Below are 22,300 nucleotides of genomic sequence, written 5' to 3'. Positions count from 1 at the left end.
AACGATACTAATTATTTGATGTGTTTGGGTGGTAGGTATCCAGCCTAGGTAAGTATACTACAATTGAATTATACGTTATGTACGGAAATCGACGATTAATCTTTGCCCTTATTATTTTCATCGATATAATTCTTTCAAATCCTTGAATATCCAACAAATTGACAAAAGTCTCGTGTGTAAATACCTACTAAAGAAAAGATACTAAGCCATCGTCTAATAATAATGAAATTTATCACTGATCATTCACTTAGTAAAAACAAAACAAAGCAGTGAAAACCTTCGAAGAAGTAAAGAACTTCTTCTTTATCTTATTGAATCGCTTTGTGTGATAACTGATAGTTAATAAATCAAGGTCTATAGTAAATCAATAATTACATATATTTTTTTTATATTGATATTGTATGTGATTATGTAAACACGATAATTTATTTGATACAGGTACATTTACCTACTTTTATAATAGAATGAATCATACACAAAGTGAAATTACAGCAATCAAGTTCTGCAATGAGTTACAACAATGTTCGCTATGCACATGCACAGAGAATTAGGCTGGAAATTTTTATTCGAACAAGCCCGTATTCTTTCACATTGAACTCACAACGATTGCACACAATCGACAATTACGTTAATACAAAGGCCATTTGATTGCTGAGTTCTTGAGATCACAATACGATTTTAGAACGTGACAAACAAAATCAAATACAAATAAGGTCTACGCATTTAGATAATATACTAGTTTATGGGTATAAAACCTTATCGGATTATTTTAATTTTTCACATTTAAGCGATTTTGATTTGACCGCGCTTCATAAAATGATTACTTCGCCGCTTGAAATTTACTTTCACCTTCATAACGACAATTAGTTTATTAAAACAAAAAGCAGGAAAAATCACACTATCCTTTACGCTTTCATTGTTGTTACCAACAATCTAATAAATAATATAATAATATTTAATAACAATTCTTTGCGGCTTACGATGACATTCTAAAGTCAAAATAAGAGAAAATTAAGTTTTTCATTCTATGGTTTTTAAATATCCTTATTTTTTTAATCTCGCAAATGTTGTTTTTAGGATAATAGTAGCAGTAACAATTTATTTGACATTTACGCAGCAAAAGGAAGAATAGTCTCCTTTGTTTATAGGGTCCGATTATTTATAAATCCTTCTCCCATACATTTTCCACGTGCTTCCGCGAGGAAAGCGAACTTGAGTCAACTGCGCAAACGGTGGAAGGGAGAGAGGCGTTTGTTGTTGTTGCTATCTAGCTCACGCGCCACGCTTCTTTGTTTTGGCGACGATATAAAGGCTGGAGGAACGCTTCGCTCGAATTTACAAGTGTTGCCGTTCACCCAGGCGCTTTTGCGTTTCGGAGCGGTGTATAAAGAAAATATAAATACGTGTTATTTCTCCCACTTGGATCTCGTCAGGCGTTTGTGATATATTACCAGTGATCACTGAAACTGAGGAGTGCAGTGTTTTCAAGTGCAGTGATGAGGCCCCCGACGGACTACGATGGTACGAGGTTACCCGCGGAGGCGGAAGAGGGAGACCCGAGAGCACCAGCGATGATGATATGCGCAAGATTGGCTGGACGAGCTATCATCAGAGTTGTAGGCAGGTGTGAGGATGCGCAAGAGAATAGCCAACTAGGTTAGTAAATCTTTGTTTGCTTGCGTTGTTTTGATTTTTCTGTCGTCGTGAAACAATTAATAAATGAAGACTATCCACAATAAACTTTATTATATTATATAATTCTGAAACAATAACATTTAAATAATTAAAACAAAATTTCGAATAAAATACAACATAGGTAATAGAGCCTTATAAAATATTTAAGGATTAATTCTGACTCATTGTTATTGTCTTTAATAAAACATTGGTTTGAAATAAATATATAGTTGTTTTTAATTCTTTAGAGTCTATAATTATGTTCTACGTAATATTTGCTCTACATTTATTTAAAAGTTTCTATACACACTTTTTTAATTCTCCTTTCTGTATATTCTTAATATCAGTAGTCAGTACAACGAATTAAATAAGGAATATATATATACTCAACAGTACATACTAAAATACACTTTAAAAAGTATTCGATCGTCGCTTGTTTATAAAACAATAACAATAAGAAAACAATAAATCTTCACGTAAACATTATTTGATAGGGTTCATTAAACCATCCTAAAAACACGGTTTACGATTTGCCTAATCGCTTTGTTCACCTACTTCATTTACGTCTAAGTATATTATCTTATCTTGGCAACTACGTCGTATGAAACTCAAATAAAATCATATGCGACTATAAAGAAACTGACCGTTATTGAACTAGGTTGCGTATTGTGGGTCGAATCATTAAGCAATATCTTGTCAATGAACTGATCGTGAACGACCTTGACCCACTATCTATTATTAAAATGAGACTATTATACTAATCCACTAAAGATTGTTTATTAAAATAAAAATTATTATGTACAATTTTTAAATGAGAACATGAAATCATGTGTCGTTGATTTAAAAAATATCAATATCAAGATAATTTTATAAACGAATCGAGGCTAATTAATTAGGTATTAACTATTTAGTTCAACATATTTTTTTGTTTATCCTCGAGCTCGAACCTCGAATTTTAACTACGATTTAGGTTCGAATGTAGAGTTGAAAATAAATATCTGGATATACATATAACAAAAACTATAAAATAGATTATCTGTTAATAGCCTACCTATTCATAAAAAACTATTTCATTTCTCAACTATTATGTGAAAGGCATTCTTTCTCAAAACTCTTAAATGAAAAATCGATAAATTTACTAAAATAATTTAAAATTTTATATTAAATCGAATACCATGATTTTCAACGAGATAGTGCCAAGACTGTAGTACATAATCTTGAAACTAAACTAATTTAGTAAGACTAAAAATATAACTTAGCCTTACTTTTTTAGCAATATTAAAAAGCAAATTCATAATCTGCCAAATTAGATTGAGCTTAATACCAGCAAGTACTTACAATAACTGTTGTTATTGTAAATACTTACTCTTAACTCTTATACTTTCCATATTTAATGAAAACTAGACGACGCGACGAACTTTGTTTTGCCTTAGATACAATAATAGAATGAATAAATATAAATTAAAAACAAAAACAATTATTTTAATGATTCTTTTGGTGCATAGGTTGAACTCTCCGCTAAAGCACATAGTGACGACATTTTTTGTTTTATTATCAGGCGCAAGAACAAATCACGCAGATGGTCTTCCGACCCGTGAACATGGTACATATAATTGACCATGGGAAAAACATGGATTATCTAGATTCAGACCACAAGCTTTCAAAGATTGGCCTTGTGATTTGTTAATGGTCGTAGCGAATGCAAAATGGATCGGAAATTATGTAGTTTGAGTCATCTACATCTTTATTCTTAGCCGCCAAAATTTCTCGCTCTTTCAACCTTTCATTATTTTTGTGGTTAGTAAAATTGCTTAGTAATACTTTGTTGATGAGTTCATCTTTCGATGAGACAAATTTACGGAAATTCTGAGAAAATGAGAGCTCGATTCGTCGACAGGTGCTCGACCATTACGATAATAAACAATTGCTCCGAGAAATCTTCAGCAGAGGTATCATTTAGCAATGTAAGTTTGTCCGTCCTATATCCGTCTCCTGGTTCTAAGCTACCTCTCCACCAATTTTCAGCCAAATCGGTTCATCTGTTCTTGAGTTTTAAGTAGTGTGACTAACGCCACTTTCTTTTATATATTAATATATTTATATGATTTTTATTTTAACGTTTTATTGTATATTGTTTGTTATACTTGTAACGTCTAATATAGTAGCATGGCGTTACATTACGTATTACAATGTTGTAACACTGTGTTAAATTACAACTAAATGCGAAAACCGTATAATCATACAAGTCATTAATTGTGATGTAAACCGTTCGTTTGGATCAAAATTTAAATTTTGTCCCAGATTCTACTTAATATATGTTAGTTACACACTATAAATAAATTACCCAAAATATTTTTATGCGTATTTAAATACGCATAAAAATATTTTGGGTGTGTGTATGGTGTGTATTATAATAATGATTACAATTGATTGCATTATTTATATATATCTGCAATTGACACTTTACTGAAATATTCCCTAGTCCCTAGTCATCTTAAATATAGTAATTTACGGTATACCGATAGTATGTAATTTTTAATATGATATTAAACCGCCAATTCAATTTAACGTAAATATTAGGAAATTCGCTAATATCGTAATATTGATTTTGTTAGTAAAGATAATTTTATTTTTGAGATTATTTTTTAGAAAATTATAGTTATCGAGGAATGCTTGACATATTTTGATAAATATAGTCAATTGCACCATTAAGGTTTCCACTTTCCATCATCATAGATCGAACGCAACGAAGCACGTCACCAGAATATTTAGTTATAAAACAGTAAATTGAATATATTTATTTATTTTTAACCATTTAGTAAATTATGCTATAAACAAAAACTCCCCCGTAGATAAACATTAACCAAACTACCGTATTTTGCGTCATAATGACTCTACCATTTAACGATCGCGTAACAGCTTTCCACGAGCGGCACTTTTTGTCGGATGTTAAATACGTTGTTAAGAAACCACGAGAAAACAGTGTTGAAATTGAATGAATTGGGCTTTCGATTTTATATAATATTTAACTCATACATTATTAATATTATTATTAATTATTATAAAATAAAGTCATTTAATTAAGTATATGTCTGAAATTTATATTAATAAAAATATAAATGTATTTCTTTGTTCATATCACAGATATTATATCTTTAATTAAAAAGTAATATAACGCAAAGTTTAATGTTACTCTTTAACCTACATTTCATAAATAAAAAAAAAATTGCGCAAAAATTTTGTAACTTTCGAGGTCAATTCTACGACGATATTTTTAATGTTTTTGTTACTAAATATAATCATTTTTTGAAATCATTATTTAATTAAATTAACAACTTTTTAATTTATGAGATGGACTTTTCTCATAAATAAGCCTAAAAATCGTATCACATACTTTTAAAATTTGTTGTATATGCTATTTAGATGATGACAAAATAGAAATTTTTAATAATTTATAAAGCCGATTTGGAGAACAATACTCTTATGTAATAACAAGACATTATGAGTTCACAACGCTGTTCTAACATGGCTCTATCGTCGCTTAAACCGTAACTTGATCTGAGACCTCGAATTTACTTATATTTAGGATTATTTTTTAACACAAAACACAAACAAGTGAGGTGATACAGAAGTTTTTAAGCAACCTTACACTGATCATAATGACGTGGTTAAGGGTGACGTGGTATTTTAACTCATAAATAGTCAAAATATTAATTAAAAATTAAATTAAATTATTTGGCAGCTTTTGTAGACGTTCGTAATCTCTATTATTAGTGTAACGTACCTACTTAACGTTAGGTATTTGAAGAAGGGAGTCTAGTGCGCAGTAGCTCGTAGGTAAGCGTGAGTAAGGACAGCCACGCGACCCGCCGGTTTCGCTTGCGTGTGCCTAATCAGAAATAGTGCTATTAATCCTTGACTTCGATGTGTTCCGTTTTTGATTTAAAAAGCAATCATATTAAAACAAAACTCGTTACCTTAAAATCAATTGTTGGTATTAATTATTAAGTATTAGGAAACCCTCAATACAAGCCAGACCCTTGCATTGGATGAATGACTTAATTTATAATAATCGAAACGATTAATAATGTCGCAATCCTATGACTAATATCGTTACATCGGAAAAAACCTTACATATTTAAGTGGATGGATACGCTTAGCTTAGTTCATTAAATGTAATCTAAGCTGTTTTTTAGAGTTTCCTCATTCTATATTACATCCATATCAACTCCCGGAAGACAAAGCGTATGAGCACAATGAATGTTCTAACATGCGGAAGGCGCGCGTCACATGGATTTATTGCGTGTTCCATACGAATATGTCTTAGCACTTGTCTACACATACATGTGATTTGATCGATTTAGAACATCCTCGGCCAGTACACGATGACTTATAAGCACGAACTCTAGGAAAGAACGCGTTGGCCTTAGTTGAACAATTTCTGCCATATATAGCCAAACTGGCGGCTTGAGGTCACTGCTCGTTAAATATACTTCCGTGTTGGATAATCGTGTATGGTATGATTCAATGAAACATAAAAAGTAAAACTTTTCACAATTTTATTTGCCAATAACATAACAATAAATATTTTTCATATGTCGTTGCGGAAACGAGACAATTCCTTATTTAAAATTGTACAAATATTGAAGAAGATTCAAATCTTAAAGTATTTAAATATACATATATATGTTTATATAAGCAACAGATCTCTTTAAGCTTATTGTTGTCAATATTATTAATTATATTCAGATTTTTTTTTTAAATCAAAGACTTTTTTTTTATTTAGTTTAGTTTGTAATATTTACGAGAAGAACCGAACCGAAAATAAAATTACAGCTATTCTCAACCGCCAATCAAATTGCATAGGTGCGTCAACTACAAACAATTGTTATTTATTTAAGAATTATTTAAATTTAGACCTTAATTATTATTTATATTATAAACATATTTTTTTCGATTATTTTTATTTATAAGTATTTTTTCTTGTAAAGCAAAAATCTGAAGCATAAAATAAAATAAAATCTAAGTTACTACAACAAAACATGTAAATTAAATAAAAAATATCACTATAAAGATATATATCTAATAGTTCTCTGCAAACATATTAAATGAAAATAAACGAGGATAATTTATTAATTACTATTTAATAACTTGATGGTACGGTTTTGTGCAAACCCGTCTATATAAGTACTACCCACTCTTCAAATATTGTACCGCCAAACAACAAAACTCAGTTCTGTTGTGTTCCGGTTTGAGGGGTGAGTGAGCTAGTGTAACTACTCATAAGGAATATATTAGCTTAGTTCAAAAGGTTTGTTGCGCATTTTTGTTTTGAGGAATGGTTTATATTTTTTACGGCGCCAATGTAACGGACGGTGGTGTCCAATTGCCCTCTTACCATCAGGTGGCCATATTTAGTTTTTTATCTTAATATCTTATATAGAATAATATAAATAAATAGGTACATTTTTAATTTATACTAGATGGATATACAATTATACATATTATAAATGTATTTATTTCCGTACTCGGTACAGCTCTAATACTCAAGATTATAATAATTTAAATATCTATAATACTATACTATAGTAAGCTATAAGTTGTATGAAATAATATTTATATAAAGATATACAAAACCGATCAGTATCAATATCAGTCATATGTCCAACTTTACCTATCCTACAGAGCTAAGTCTTCATGTAGGGATGATAATTGTGACACTAACATTTTAAGTATACAATATTGCATAATGTATATTGTTTACGTACAGTTATCCTAACATTTTGATTTCTTACTTTAAGTAGGGTTAACACTACGCTTTTTCATTTTTGTATAATAATTGATAATGCACTAATTATATCGTAATAATTAGCTTTTTCTTCGCCTAGATTGAAAAGTAATAAAATAGAATAAACAAATAAGTTATATCGAATTTAACCTTAACATAGATAGGAGATTATTAAAATAATCGTAAAAATATACGAAAAATATATGTACAAAGGCCAAAACTTGGTCCGTGTGGAACACCTATTTCTAGTATAGATCCCACAACACATATAACACATTTTTTTATATAATAACAGTCTGCAATTATATTAAAGGCTTTACAGCATATTTTTTACTTATATAAAAATTATTTTCATGATCTAAATAATTGAAAGCATTAAAAATATCATAGAGTTTCCTAAGCTCACAGTTGTGCATCAAATGTCAAGCAAACGTTAGCTAAAAAGTATTTTGCTCGATATTATAAATTATCGATGTTTAACATTAAGACCGATATGATCCGGAAGTAGAATTAAAAATATGTTGTTACGTAAAATATATTTCACCAGTTATAGTATAATTTATTAGCATAATTGCCATTATAATATAATGAGTTATTTATTTTTTCAATTATAACAACATATTTACATTACATTTTCTGAACTATATTTTTGTATTTTCGAAGAATTAAATGTCATAATTACTTGACAGCAGTTAACACGATAACGTCAAATGTTCACTGACAACTGTCAAAATAAGAATAATTATAAATAATGCCACAAAAGTATTGTAAATAATAAATATAATTGCTTAAAAAGCAATCTCAGAACTAATATATAACTTGTTTCTACAAATAGTATTATAGTATCAAAAATAACCGTCAAAATATATATATTTACATATATTTGAAATTCTAGGTTAGACAAAAAGTTAAAACACAGATAACATTTCGTAAACATTTATAAATAGAATCTTGAGAAACTAGAAGCTTGTAAGTGTAAAGCGTTAAAAATACTCATTCGCTCGTTGCGTTTTAAATATCTCTGTTATTAGAATTTTTAATAGGTCAAGTATCACGAAAAACTCATATTAATTTCAAAGTGTTCTTAATAAATATAATCATAAACAATGGCACTAGCAGTCACACGAGTGATTTTGAGATGTGAAAATGCACAAGAAACACAGGAATTAGGTAACCTCAATTTTAAATTAATGATTATGTACAGTACAATACAAGTACAGTATTAAACATATTTAGTGTTTGTCTTTTAAGTATAAAAATTTAAACTCATTTGATTATTACTAATTCGATTAAAATACTTATGATTTTTTATTTTATAATCATATAAGTAAATATATTTATAAAATCAATTACAAGAAAGTTATGTTTACTTTTCACATATATATTTAAAAAAAAATTAATTGTTACAGATCTGTCAGAATGTCAGCTAATGCAAGTACCTGATGCAGTATATCACCTCATGCGACACACTGAGCTCAAGAGCTGCGACCTAAGTGGGAATGTTATTACAAAGATTCCACCAAAGTTTACTGTTAAATTTAGTTTAATCACAGGTAAGATGACACAAAATAAATTAAGATTTTAATTATCCATAATTATCACTATGTAATGTCATTGTGTCATGATAACCAGTATCATTATTTTGGTTTTGAATTAGTGACTTAACTAGAAAAATTGTTTAGGGTTGGATTAATTAAAGTCTGTTTTATTTTCTTTTGATAAATGTCCAATAAATTATTTCAGAATTTAGCATGAAACTAAACAAAAGCAAAAGAAATATTTGTGCTATAACTACTATTTAAATGAAAATTATTATAATATATAATAAACTAATGAAAAAATAAACATTTATAAAATCATTTTTTTATATTTTCAGATCTAAACCTATCAAATAATCAAGTAGCCAAGCTACCGGATGAACTCTGCACATTGGCGTGTTTGCAGCGTTTGGACATCTCGCACAACTCATTTGTAGCTCTACCAGCCATTGCCTGCCAGTGCCCAAGTCTACACACATTATTAGCACACCATAATCAAATCATAGGTGCCTAAATTCATTTATCTTTTTTATATTAATAAAGGTAATTTTCTTATTTGATATAAGATATTTTTTTAGTGCTGAAAAAATATCTTAATACAAATCAAACCAAAGTTTAATTGTATCTATTTGTAACTTTTACTTTTAAAATTTGTATTTCTTATATTGTAATTATAAGCTCTGATTTAACTTCAGATATTAATACTACATATGTTAATCTAATGTTGATTCTTAATTTTAAAGCAATCACACTAAAATCAATATATTTTTCAATTGCAGAAGTCGATGTGGACAGATTAGCAAGATCTCGAGCCCTTGAATATGTAGACCTAAGTGACAATCCTATTCCACCTCGAACATATGAGGAATTAAAGCAGCTGAGCCGACCTTCGATATCTATTTCAGAAAGAGAAAAAGAAGACTGGGAGGAAGATCTCATCATGTAAAAGATTTAACTTCCTGTGTACAAGACTTACATTCATCTTAATAGATAAGCGAAGTGTAGGGACTGGTGCAATTAGGCATCAACGAGAAGGTTATGATAACCTGGTCCTAACTCAACTGTGATTTAGCCTTGTGCAAAGAGAACTTTATTAAGTTTCTTAAGCATGTAGTTAAATAAGCATAACAAAATGAAGTGTATATGATTTTCTATATAGAATATATTCATAAATATAAATGTTACACTATGTGCTCAAGAATTTTGTACTCAGTAAAGCAAACTGTAAGAGATATGACATAGACATGTATGTACAGCATGTTTACGATTATTCATATTTTTATATAAATTTTTTTATTAAAAATTGTGATTATTTTATATTTTGATGTTAAAATAACTTTTAATAAAAGCAATTAGATCAACTATGAGTTGATCTCTTTCTTTTTATTGAATGCTAGTCGTTTATGATAATTAGATAAGTATTAATGATTTGTATTATTCTAACAATTTACATTTGTATTAGAGAATTTATAAAAATAGAAGATTTTAATCTTACATTATCTTTAAAATAATGGATTCGTATTTGGTACTTAAAACAAGAATATTTTTCTAAAATTTATTTAAATTTGTATTGTTTGTTAAAATACCTAGCCTATAATAGTGCTGGTGTTTATATTTTTCGGTTACTTTTAGATATAAATTTACTTTTTCACTTTTATACACTTTAAATTTTTTTAAAGATTCAATCAAAATGCTGAAATGTGTTTTGTATAATGCCTTGATTATTTTTAAATTGTGGATCATTGTATTACAACAGTCCATTACACTATTATGCACTTTACAAAAGCAATAAAAGCTTCTAATATTTTTGTGGAGTTTTAATGATTTTTTATGTAAATAAATTTTATTTATCGTCGGTTTAGTGTTTTCAATACAAAAGGCCTTATCAAATATACAACATTGAAGAAAGGAATTATTTCGACGGAACTTTCATGGAATAAATAATGTAATACTATCAGGATGCTGTATTATAATTCTGAGTATGTTATTTTTTAAGCTTTGCACCTGTAACAGCGTATACGTGTATAAGCACTACTATAGTCAAGCCAATCAATACAAAATAATTTATTAAATATAATTAATATTTATGTAGGATTTTCTATACATTCTATTAAAAAGAGACTAAGCTTTTATACAATATTTTTTGTTTAAGTAACTGATAAATATTTGGCTCACAATCTTTCAAAAGTGAATGTGACAACGGAATAAGCGCTCTTAATACCATTGTCATATGTATACAACTAACTACTACATTATCGTATACATATACGACAATGCTTAAGACTGAAAATGTTGTGCGTGTACCTGAGAGATCCCATATCATGCACTAAAATGCTAAAACTAAATCAAAATAAACGTCAATAAAGTACACACTACACACAGCGACACGATACCCTGTCAATCCACGAAATTGAACGGAGATTGTTACGTCCAGTATTACATATTTGTGTAAAAAGTTCCAACTAGAACTGAAAAAAAATTGATACAAGTATTCTGTCAGTGTCATATAATACAATGATAATTCATTTAGCATAAAATAAAAACACGACGCCTATTTTTATTAATGTATCTAAAGAACGTATTATAATATAACAATAATGGCAGGACCAGATGATGACCCTAATTTAAAAGGCTTTACTCGATATTTTAATAGTCAAACTAATAGAGGACGAGCAAATGTAAGCAAAACTTTTATTACAATCACTACAATTTATAAAGCAAAATCTTTCCGCCACGTCTTGTTGTCTGTCTACTACCGTATTTGGTAAATGCATTGATTATTATAATGCTATCAACAAAGGACAGAATAATTCATAAGAAAGGATTGAAATATTTGAATTTTATCATATTTTCGTGAGAACTTCGAAACCCCATAATTTTATTATTTTTGGGAAATGTTAGGCGTGTCCAAATATAATAATACAATAAAAAAAACCATCCCTATTCGAAAAAGTATTCACATAGCCTAATTACTAAATCTAGCCAATCTACCAAATTTGTAAAACCTTTCTTTTTAATATAAAGTATTTTCCAGGTTTCAAAAGTAACAATGGGAGGTGTAGCGTTATATTATATTTATCATAAATTTTTCAAGACTAAAAAGAAGCCAAAACTAGAATAATCCTTTTTCTTTGATATCCATATTTTTTTAAATTAAAATTCTGATTTATTTAAAAGATATTTGGAAATAGAAGATTTAGTAAAAGCAAACAACTTACAAAAATATATGTTCAACTTGTGTCATTAAAAAAATGGTTGAAACGAAACGTGTTCTCATCTATCTGACAATCAGTCGTCCAGCCGATACAGTTTCTTTGGAGGTTGTAATTACGTAAGGATTGAATTTTACATACAGGTACATTTTTATAATTTGAAGTGCGCCTAATTTAGAAATAATAGAAATCGGTAATTGCATATTTTAATTTAATTTGTATCATTGTGCTGTTATAATTCTAGAATGGCTGGAGGAGATTCCGTTGATGAATCCCAATTGAAGGGTTTTTCAAAATATTTTAACAGTATGACAAATCGCGGCAGGGCTAATGTAAGTATTAATATTAAAATTTGAGCTATAGGTTTTTGTAATTATTCGTCTCATTTCGTGACATCATTCTGCTAAATTTTTAAATTATATTGTAAATTTTAATTCATTGAAATGAGTAAATTAATAATACTACGTAACAGTAGTTTTCAGTCACTTGCCCTGATAAATAAAAATAGAGAAAATAATTATCTTCGCGAATTATCAATTTTTGTTTAAAAATAATTTGTTAATAAAAATATTTTCAAGGAAAAGAAAGACTAATAAACTGAAATGTAGGTATTTTTACCTGGCTGTGAATTAAAAAAGTGTTTTCTTTTCAGACGGCAAAGGCTACATATGCCTTCTTTGGTGTAGTTATATTATATTTCACACTCAAGCCAAAGTCTAAGAAGTAATAACAAGTTACACTTGGATTTCCAGTATAATTTAAGTTAAGCCTTGTAATAATGGTTCCAACAGAAGAATTTTTAATTATTTAGTGCAAGTAATAAATCATGTAAAATTAAAAGTTTATTATTTCAATTTTTCATTAGGTTTAGTTAAATAAAAATACTTATATCATAAATAATACTTTTATTTAAATGAATGGGTATAGATAATAAAGTAGCATAAAACATAATATTTGCAGATCCACTACTGTAACTCCTAACGAGACTGGATTGTACCATCTTTGGTGGTGGAATTAAAATTTGAGTCATTTTTAATACTATTTATCTACTACAGTACATAATGATTTGTGCTTACTGAGAATTTGATGTAAACATTGCAATGCTAAATGAAAGCTCTAGCACCAACCTATTTGCATGTTCAAAATGTTACACAAAGAAAATATCAAATATTATATAAAAAGGCCTTAATATAATTCAACAAAAACCTTAACTAAACTTTCAGAATAATGTGTTGAAAGGCAAATTTTAAGCTGATAATACTGCAAGTAATAAAATTTATTATTATAAATATGTTTAATAATATCAAGCCCATTTCTAACCATGACTAGCTTAGTTTGCTCTACAAAATGCACCATCCTTTATAATTCCTAACTATCAAAACTCCAATACAGTCTCTCATCATCTAGAATATTATCAATTGTTTAATTTTAAAATCAACTTGTCGATGTTTTTCTTTTATATATACTTTAAACAATCGATTTTCCATCATCACAGCATCAAAAGCTCTGATGTATAAAATTTCTTAATTAATACATTATTTTATAAAGAAGTTTCGGGAAATAAACCTATACCATTTATATTCATCACCTTTCCATGTGTAGCTTTACACTATAGAAGAGTCAAACATTACACAAGTTTTATAAAAAATCCCAAAAGAGATATAGAGGAAAAGACTATCGTGATTAGAAAATGCATACTTATAAAATTATATATTTGACAACAAGTATATTAAAATAGATTCCATTATTCATTTATAGTTAAAAACAAGTAGGATAAAAAATATTAAGCTTAATGAGATTGTGTATTTTTTAGGAAAGAGGAGATAGATTAGACAATACTTTATCGTTGTTGATATTCATTAAATTAGAAGAAAGCGTATACTAGAATCATAAGGCTACTTCAGTGTCACTCATATCAAGCATCAATTTCTTATATATTATGGATGGAATGCTTATATAAGAAAAAGCATGATAACTCATCCAACTTTTACACATTTGACATATACTCCCAAGAACATTCCACAATGGGACGTCACAACTTAACACTTTATTGTGTAAGCAAAGTCTACATAATGTTTTTCATCATAAAAATAATTTGTATAAAATTAATGATATGACCAAAATTTGTCATTTACTGCATTATATTCTTAAGTCTATTATAAATATCAATGTTATAATGAGTATTTAAAACTTCCACTTTTTTCTACAATAGATGTACTATTTTGAACGAAGAAAAGTTTTAAATAAGCATAACGCACAAGCCACTCTATGTGTGTATAATTTTTAATATACTAAAGTGCCAAATATTATTATTATCATAATGCTAGATTGATCTTCTTTACAATAAGGGAAATATGTTAAAGTGTTGCAGTATTTTTAATCATTTCAACAGTTTTCTATGTAAAGATCTATATTATTTCGTTAAAAAATTTGCAATGTTTTCTTAAAATATATTCATTCAAATACTTTCCAGTCAACTTACAAAATGGCTGCCGATAAAATATTTCCGCTGGCAGCATCTGAGCGTCAGTATATTCATATGTCTATATTATGATTAATTTTGTTCCATTGGATCAGGTCTTATGTTTAGATTTCAAGACCATAGATGACATCAAAATGTTCACGTCATGTAACTTTGCCGCTCTAAAATCATTCGATAAATAAAATTGAAATTTTGATTAAATAATTCAATTATTAAAACAAATAATTATTTAAAAAAAAGTCAATTTCGGAATATTCTCTGTATCCGGTATTGAGCGTTTGGTGTCTTATTCGTAATTAGACTACTGCGCAGTTTAGAGTAAGAAAAGTTACGTGACGTTATGTGTTCGTTACGTCAGCGGTTAGAGCCACGTGGGCGCTCTGGTGAGCGAGTAGAGCGCGGGGGGCGGCGCGGTGGTGGGGACGGGCGCGCCGTCTCCCTCGGAGTCGGACTCCTCGGACGACACGCGCTCGGCCGCGCTCAGCGCCACGCGCGCGTACTCGTCCGTGTCGATACTCTTGCAGAAGTGGATGGCGTACCTTGGAATTCAGTTCATTATTTAATTTTTAATTCCGTCCGTATGTATGTATGCAACTATACGATTGTAATGCGTTATATTATACCTGAGTTTCTCTCGTAGTACAGATTTGCAGGAATATCTTGGCATTTTGAGTAGGAAGAAACATGTGTAACTCTCTGGTAGGAAATGGTCTGGAGGTTGGTACTTATCGAGTACCTATTTTAAAAAATAAATAATATATATTAGGAATTATACAAGTATTAAGTACATTAAAATTGGTGGTACGACAGTTATTCTGCCGTCCAACAGAAATACTTTTTGTTACTATTTTCCGAACAATAAACAAATGAATGTACCTACAGGTATAAGATATACGTCTTATTTTAGGACCTACCAGAACCCGCTAACGATAGAAAAATTAAACTGTTCCTTGTACCGCTGGTTAGTGCCAATGTTTATAAATAAAATTAGAATTAAAAGCTCAGCGAAGGACCTGCAGCACGAAGTCCCTCTGCCGCGGGTCCTGCGGCGCGCGCGGCAGGCGGGTGCGCCCCCACACGAAGCGCAGGAACAGCGCGCGCTCGCCCCCCGACAGCTCCTCCATCACCTCCCAGAACCACTGGACGAGTGGCGCGTTGGGTTCTACGCCTGGTTATTAAATATGTTAAGTTGTAGTACATGGAAATAAAGTTTTATTTCAATTTAAATATAAAACTTTCTCAATGACAAACTTGTACTTAAAAACAAACTATTTTGCGTCGCTAATTAACCCTTTCCCTTTTTTATAATGTAATGTAAATAGGCTATGCGAAAAATGAAGTGACAATTATTGTAACCAGTATCTATTATGAGTTTAAAAATGGTTATTTATTAACGAAATTTGAAAATAATAATTAATTCATTAAAAAATCCATAAATAAAAATGCATTTGACGTCACTTTCTTATTAACCTCGTTTGCCTACTGTTTGTGGATTATATGTGCCACAGATTACAATACAGGCAAGTGACGTCACCGACCCCTTGCAGCGCCATATTGTCAAAGTAGCGTTTTCGCGCGCTATTTAAATATGGAATTTTTAATTTGATATTTTTCAGAAAATATGTACTAGAATTAAAAAACAACTTTTACTGGGTTCCTTAACCTTTACTAATTGATATAAAATTGATTTAAAGAACCAGTCAAATAGTCTATTGTTATGAACTTAATTAGGAACTCATGCTGTGCTCGAGTAGCTCAGTAAAACGATAAATAATATGAAGTACCTGAATAAAGTTATGCTAATATTTAAAATGAATTTGAAGCAAAGATTAGCGGAGACAAAGAAACGTTAAAGAAGAGAAAAAATTGGCGTTGTATTTTCCGTACAGATATATTTTAATATAGAGCTTCTTCCGTTTAAAGATTAATTACATTTTTATTACCTTAATATGACTAAAAAGTTTACCTTTATAAGTAGCAGAGGCTCGTAAAGCGTGAACTGGAATGTCGGGAGAGCCGCACACTAACGTTTCTAGCTCAGAGGCGTTGAACAGCGCGAGTAGAGGCGCGGGAACGACGCGTGACATCCCGTCTCTCACTGCTCGTACTTGCTCGTCGAACTCGTGAAGCCTATGAAAAATATAAACACGTGTGTAACAAGCCTTCTCAATAAAATAATGGTTAAAATTTCAAATATTAATGAGTCATTTGAAGTCACAAATCCATTACGACAAACGTCAAGTATCAACATGTCTCAATTTCTCCTCTCCCTAAGCAATGTGACTCTGAGTAATAACAATGTAAAAAAGGGGGAAAGGGATATTAAGGAAAATATTTTCTCATATTATTAAGAAGCATGGGAACACAGATTTAAAATTAATAAATAAGACCATTCAATTTTTAAATTACACAAATCACGGATGCTGTCAACATTTTGTAACCAAAGTTATCTTAAAATATGTATAACCTGTAATGAAGTGCTAATTGAACATATTCGTCCTTATTATCGGGCGTCACTCTCTTGTGTCGCGTGGAGAGCGGCACCTCGTGTCCAGCCGCCGAAGGTATTGAAAACGGAAGTTCGAGGTTTTGAAGTTCCTAGATAGAATCGTGAGCAAAAATGTTAAACTTATATCGTACAGTACAGTAGCTTCAAAATAATATTTTACTTGTCAAAGTTTAATCGTAATCTCTACTGAGATCGTGAGTTCAGGTGCAGAACCAACGTCCTTCTGTGCTTGATTATGGCCAGAAGTGTAACTCCCAGGCTAACTGAGAATTAATTTAAGTGAAATCCAAAAACATTTTACTGTCCGAACCACGTACTGAAGTTGCCATAAAAGAGACAGTTTGTGTGGAACACAACTTCTAAATTAATCTATTGTAGCAGACTAATGGTACGGCTTTCTTCAAGTCTGTCTGGGTAGGTTAGTGCCACAACTGATGAGTGCATCACATATTCTACCGCCAAACAGCAATACTCAGTATTGTTGTGTTCCGGTTAGAAGGGTGAGTGAGCCAGTGTAACTATCGGCACAAGGGACATAACATACTAGTTCATGGGTTAGAAGCATTTCCGTTGTAAGTAATTGTTACTATTTCTTAGCGCCAATATCTATGGGCGGTAGTGACCACTTACCTTCAGGTGGCTCATTATTCCAGTCCGCCTACCTATCCTATAAAAAAAAGAAGACCGAAATGCCTTATTTATCGCCCATCTATATGTGTTAAATATAATCGTCATTTGTCACGAAAAGTGAGCAACCGAGTGGAAAAATTCACTGAATGAAATCCCTTAAAAATAGAAGAAACTTGGTAGTCATTTCGTTAATTCTGGTCAAAGCTCTGAAGACAAAGCTAACCTTATTATTCGGCGTCATATCTCGTATACACAACAATGCAGGTAAGAAGTCCTTGTCGACCTCAGCCAAGTCCTGAGGTCGTAGCGGTTGTCCCGCCAATTGTCGCCACACTCCTTCCGCTAAGGAAAGCGAGAGGGGCGAGCCAGTTCTGATCGCGATGCCCATTAAAACACCTAGCAAGCAAATCAAAGCAATGAATTAATATAATATTTTAATTAATATAATTCTGAATCAACCTGAAATAATCATAATAAGAAAAAAACAAAAACTTCTAGACATTACTTTAAGCTACGCCTCTATGGAGTGAAGCAATAACCATCTGCAGATATAGACATTCAAGAAACGATATCGTTTATAGAAAAGTCAAAATGTATGGAAATTAACTTCGTTTTTAGTCACGTGATCAACGGTTGTCGCTTATAATTTGACTGTGTATTCTCAATATAGGACTAGTGAAGTTACCTAAAAATCGGAAGCAATTGAGATGGAGTGGCGTGTTCGCTGTGGGGTTGAGGAGGAAGGCGTCTCGGGACGCGCCGGCGTCGCCGCGGCCGTTGGGAGTGGCCATCAGCAGCGGCAGAGACCCATTCTGGAGTTCCTCGCACATCTCTGCGATGCTCTCGCTGTAGCCGCCGCCGCAGTCGTCTACGCTCTCACCTGTATCAACATTTAAAATTAATTATATCAAGTTATATATTATTAGAAAAACTGATTGCAATTGTTTTAAAATAATGATTTTGAATGTATTCACTCACGAAGGCGTGCTCTTCCACGTTAAATTATAGGCGTGCATTAGTACGAATGAGTGACGCTCGTACTTATGAGACATCTTAATTTGCGTGATATGACTAAGAGTTAAACAATAAAAAAATTGAAATTGGATTATATTTCCGTTAAGTTTTATTAAAAATCCGATAATTTAACACATGGGGACGCGTCTTCATTAGAGAATAGATCTAATAATAAATTACCATCCACATAATGTGGACAAGTATTCAGCGTCCGCTTTTACTGAGCTGACGTCATATTTTCTGTAGTTAGACTGGTCTGTTTTTATTTATTGAATTTTTTCGATAGTCATTGCTTTTGATAAAGATAGACTTCCAATTATTCGACAATTTAATGTCTTCTGATCTACGCAAAATTTTGTTTCATCGATAGAGCAAAAGATTATTATCAAACCACTCACCCACGAACTTGACCTTCCAGACGCGGTGCGGCAGCGCGAGCGCGTCCTGCGTGAGCACGGGCAGACGCGCCACCATCTGGCCGAACACGGAGCGCATGCCGGCCGGGCCCGCCAGCCCGCTGCCGCCGCGCCGCGCCCGCCGCGCCGCCACGCGCGACAGCTCCACCACGGGCCCGTGCTGGCGCTCGCGCACCATCGTCGCCATTATCGCCTGACACGAGACGACACATCATTTTAGATTTTCGCAATACAAGAAAGTACTATTTTTCAGAGATTTCACACACCACATAATGATTATGTTAATTTATATATGCAAGTGTAATATTATAAATGTGAAAAAGATTTTGTTTGTTAACGTCATCATGAAATTTTGCATACACATTGTCGGGGAACGGGTACAGGAAAGGTCATTCGGACACTAGTATAGATGTAGTGAATAATCCTTTCCTTTCGTATTTTCTCGGAAATGTTCGTTTTTGTCTTACTACTTCACTCGCACTCAGTACCCATCGAGACAACGTAGGGAACGGTCGCATTGCAAGAGGAAGTATCTATATAGAGTAGTTAATACCACAGAAATATTTTGTTGATATTTATGTTAGATTTTGTGATAAACTTCATGGACTCGTGTACTAATGCAGGCCACCTATATTTTGATATACTTTTTACATTTTACTCTTGTCTGTCATTTTTGTAAATAATAAACATTGATTTTATTCGATCCACATTAACAAATCATATTTATTTATATTAATTTCTCTGCTGGTATTTTTTGTTTTATGTTGAGGTGTCTTTTTTGTTATGTCATAGTATTTTTAATTAATTACAAAAATTTATTGTTATAAAAAGATCTGCAAAATCCTACTGTAGTTTGGACTTATAGTTAGACTTTTGGGGTTCCAATCCTTATAAAATCATTAGATCATCTCAACCGGAATTTGGTTTTTATCAGTGCGTTTTATTGAAATAAAACGTCCTCGGTAACTAGTTATATTTTGGTTTACCTAACGAATTCTTTATATTATAGAATCGTGGTGGTTTTAACATCTCATTGTAATATACGTCAAACGGGCAGTTTGACATTTGACATTGATAAATAAAGTATGCGATTTATTTGATACCTAAACGTAATTTAATAATACAGTAATTCATAGACACATCGGCACCATTCGGGTGTTATCGTTGTTCCGAGTTTTGCCGATAGGAAAGGATTATTCACTACATCTATACATACATATTACTTTAGCACTCGGTGTTCTTATTATTATTTTTTTGCTAACTGTATTAAAACAAAGTAATGATCACGACTTACTTTTCTAAAAGCCGCTTCTTTCACGCTATAAAACAGTAAACTCCTCAATTGATCCATAGGTTCGTCTAAGACGAGCAATGGGAGGTTCGGACAAACCAATTCTGAAAATTGGTGTAGAAGCACCTGAAATGTCAAAAAGGTAATTAAAGTAATTTAGGTATAAAAGCTGTTTTTATTATTTATATTGTGTTATGTTGACTCAAGTTGCGGTCAATAAACATACTTAGAACCATAACACTTATACTACATAATAGATTTTTCTTTTAATCCCAAAACTTACAGCTTTGTGTCAATATAAAAATATATTTGACATATATTTCATTAGTTACGAGTAATTAGACCACATTGCCCTTTCTGCTTTAGAAATTTTAGAAATTATGATATCCCAATATGAAGTCAATATCTGCTTTTTTTTTAGCCCGATATATTGGTTCGACTTAAACTTTAAAGTGCTTACTCATTAGACCTTAAAAACTGCTATGGTCTGCTATAGCTCATTGAATTATATTTTGGCCCACGTTATTACAGGTTATAGAGTGTCATAATAGTGTTTATGATATTACATTTGTACAGTATCAAGAGGGACGTTATTTACGCAACTGCTAGCGTAGATAACGTTCCGTATCGATTAAAACAACGTCCATGTAACACTTAGTTCTGTGTTTAAGTTTGACTTCCTGCAGTGATCCTTTATATAAATGGCTCGAGCACATGGTATACAGACCAGCCTGTTGCATATGAGGTGCGTGGGGAGGTCCCTCAGCAGATGGCACTCGAGCGGCGCGGCGGGCGGCGGGCGCGGCGCGGGCGGCGCCTCCACGCACAGCGCCACCGTGTGCGCGCTGCCGCACGCCACGCGCGTCACGCGCTTGCCCTGAAGCGTGCGCAACGAACAAACAATAAGCCCGAGCTCTAAACGGTCTGCGTTACTAATATATTTTATAATTGAATAGGTAGGCGTCCAAGCCTACTTAAAATATTTTAAAATTAATAAATTCTTATCACCACATATATATTGGTGCTGTAAGAAATATTAACTATTCCTTACATCGTCCTTGAGAACTAATATGTTACGTTGGTTGTGCCTGGAGTAGCACTAGCTCACTCATCCTTCAAACAGGAGCACAACAATAGCACACACAACAACAAGTTGATAACTGGGTGGTACCTACTCAACAGGCCTGCGAAAAGCCCTACTACCAAATAACAAGGAATAAGTACAGTAAATGTCCAATGCCATAATGAAACATTATAGATGACTAAACTTTATCATTTATTTACATCGAACACTCACTAATTATATTCTAACTACAAACATTACGGTAATTTAAATTAGTTTCGATAAAAACAATAACTAAAAAATTATCTTACTTGTAATGCCATAAGTAGCCTCGGTCTTTGTGCAGCTAGTGTAGTTCCGTCACCCAGTTGACCCTCATCATTATCACCCCACGTGTACACCTCGCCGGTATCCGTACACGCCACACAGTGTAGACTACCTTATAATAGAAACATATTTTGATAAGGACTCTTTCTTTATGAAATCTACAGCGGCCTTAAGTGATTTAACTTCATAACATTTACCTGTTGCGATGGAGACTATCATCTTTCCCTGCATGCCGGTGACCCGCATGGGCCGGCGCACGTGGTCGTAGCTACCGTGACCGAGTCTGTGGTAATCGCCTTTACCCCTACAAAGTATTCCAATTCTAATATTAGCGATTTTAATAAAAAACACTCTTT

The 22,300-nt window shown here is 31.8% G+C and overlaps 3 protein-coding genes across 4 annotated transcripts in view; 2 read left to right on the top strand and 1 right to left on the bottom strand.

The window, feature by feature from the left end:
- The first annotated feature begins 1,329 nt into the window (after positions 1–1,329).
- On the top strand, positions 1,330–10,485 carry LOC125072673 (leucine-rich repeat-containing protein 40). Of its 2 annotated transcripts, none has more exons than XM_047683336.1 (4): positions 1,330–1,656; positions 8,872–9,015; positions 9,339–9,506; positions 9,780–10,418. In XM_047683336.1, exons 1-4 carry the CDS (start codon positions 1,497–1,499, stop codon positions 9,944–9,946), a joined length of 639 nt encoding a protein of 212 aa, XP_047539292.1. In that variant the 5' UTR covers positions 1,330–1,496; the 3' UTR covers positions 9,947–10,418. The 2 variants fall into 2 exon arrangements, with proteins under 2 accessions (XP_047539292.1, XP_047539301.1); XM_047683345.1 differs by lacking the exon at positions 1,330–1,656 and adding an exon at positions 8,398–8,632 and having other exon boundaries at positions 9,780–10,485.
- Positions 10,486–12,200: 1,715 nt separating this feature from the next.
- On the top strand, positions 12,201–13,048 carry LOC125075266 (ATP synthase membrane subunit K, mitochondrial-like). Its single transcript, XM_047686978.1, has 3 exons — positions 12,201–12,355; positions 12,457–12,544; positions 12,865–13,048. The coding sequence occupies exons 2-3, from the start codon at positions 12,458–12,460 to the stop codon at positions 12,937–12,939; spliced, it is 162 nt and encodes a 53-aa protein (XP_047542934.1). The 5' UTR covers positions 12,201–12,355; position 12,457; the 3' UTR covers positions 12,940–13,048.
- A 54-nt stretch (positions 13,049–13,102) lies between these two features.
- Positions 13,103–22,300, bottom strand: part of LOC125075252 (probable E3 ubiquitin-protein ligase HERC2) — a 40,530-nt gene continuing 31,332 nt past the window's right edge. The window contains exons 78-89 of the mRNA XM_047686953.1: positions 22,142–22,248; positions 21,929–22,056; positions 21,282–21,431; positions 20,558–20,680; positions 19,246–19,456; positions 18,519–18,713; positions 18,057–18,229; positions 17,162–17,292; positions 16,661–16,824; positions 15,708–15,862; positions 15,318–15,430; positions 13,103–15,233 (exon numbers count right to left, since the gene is read on the bottom strand). Coding sequence (XP_047542909.1) covers positions 15,056–15,233; positions 15,318–15,430; positions 15,708–15,862; positions 16,661–16,824; positions 17,162–17,292; positions 18,057–18,229; positions 18,519–18,713; positions 19,246–19,456; positions 20,558–20,680; positions 21,282–21,431; positions 21,929–22,056; positions 22,142–22,248 — 1,828 coding nt within the window. The 3' untranslated portion in view covers positions 13,103–15,055. The remainder of the gene's footprint in view (positions 15,234–15,317; positions 15,431–15,707; positions 15,863–16,660; positions 16,825–17,161; positions 17,293–18,056; positions 18,230–18,518; positions 18,714–19,245; positions 19,457–20,557; positions 20,681–21,281; positions 21,432–21,928; positions 22,057–22,141; positions 22,249–22,300) is intronic.

This window comes from Vanessa atalanta, chromosome 2 (genome assembly GCF_905147765.1).
Source record: "Vanessa atalanta chromosome 2, ilVanAtal1.2, whole genome shotgun sequence".
Taxonomy (NCBI): Eukaryota; Metazoa; Arthropoda; class Insecta; order Lepidoptera; family Nymphalidae; genus Vanessa; species Vanessa atalanta.
The sequence above is the reverse complement of the archived record's forward strand: the minus strand, read 5'-3'. Positions and strand labels throughout refer to the sequence as shown.

Coding starts and splice junctions, on each gene's coding strand:
- LOC125072673 (XM_047683336.1), top strand. CDS start 1,497: ATGAGGCCCCCGACGGACTACGATGGTACGAGGTTACCCGCGGAGGCG. Junction 9,016..9,338: donor TAAATTTAGTTTAATCACAG/GTAAGATGACAC, acceptor TTATATTTTCAG/ATCTAAACCTATCAAATAAT. Junction 9,507..9,779: donor ACACCATAATCAAATCATAG/GTGCCTAAATTC, acceptor TTTCAATTGCAG/AAGTCGATGTGGACAGATTA.
- LOC125075266 (XM_047686978.1), top strand. CDS start 12,458: ATGGCTGGAGGAGATTCCGTTGATGAATCCCAATTGAAGGGTTTTTCA. Junction 12,545..12,864: donor CAAATCGCGGCAGGGCTAAT/GTAAGTATTAAT, acceptor TTTTCTTTTCAG/ACGGCAAAGGCTACATATGC.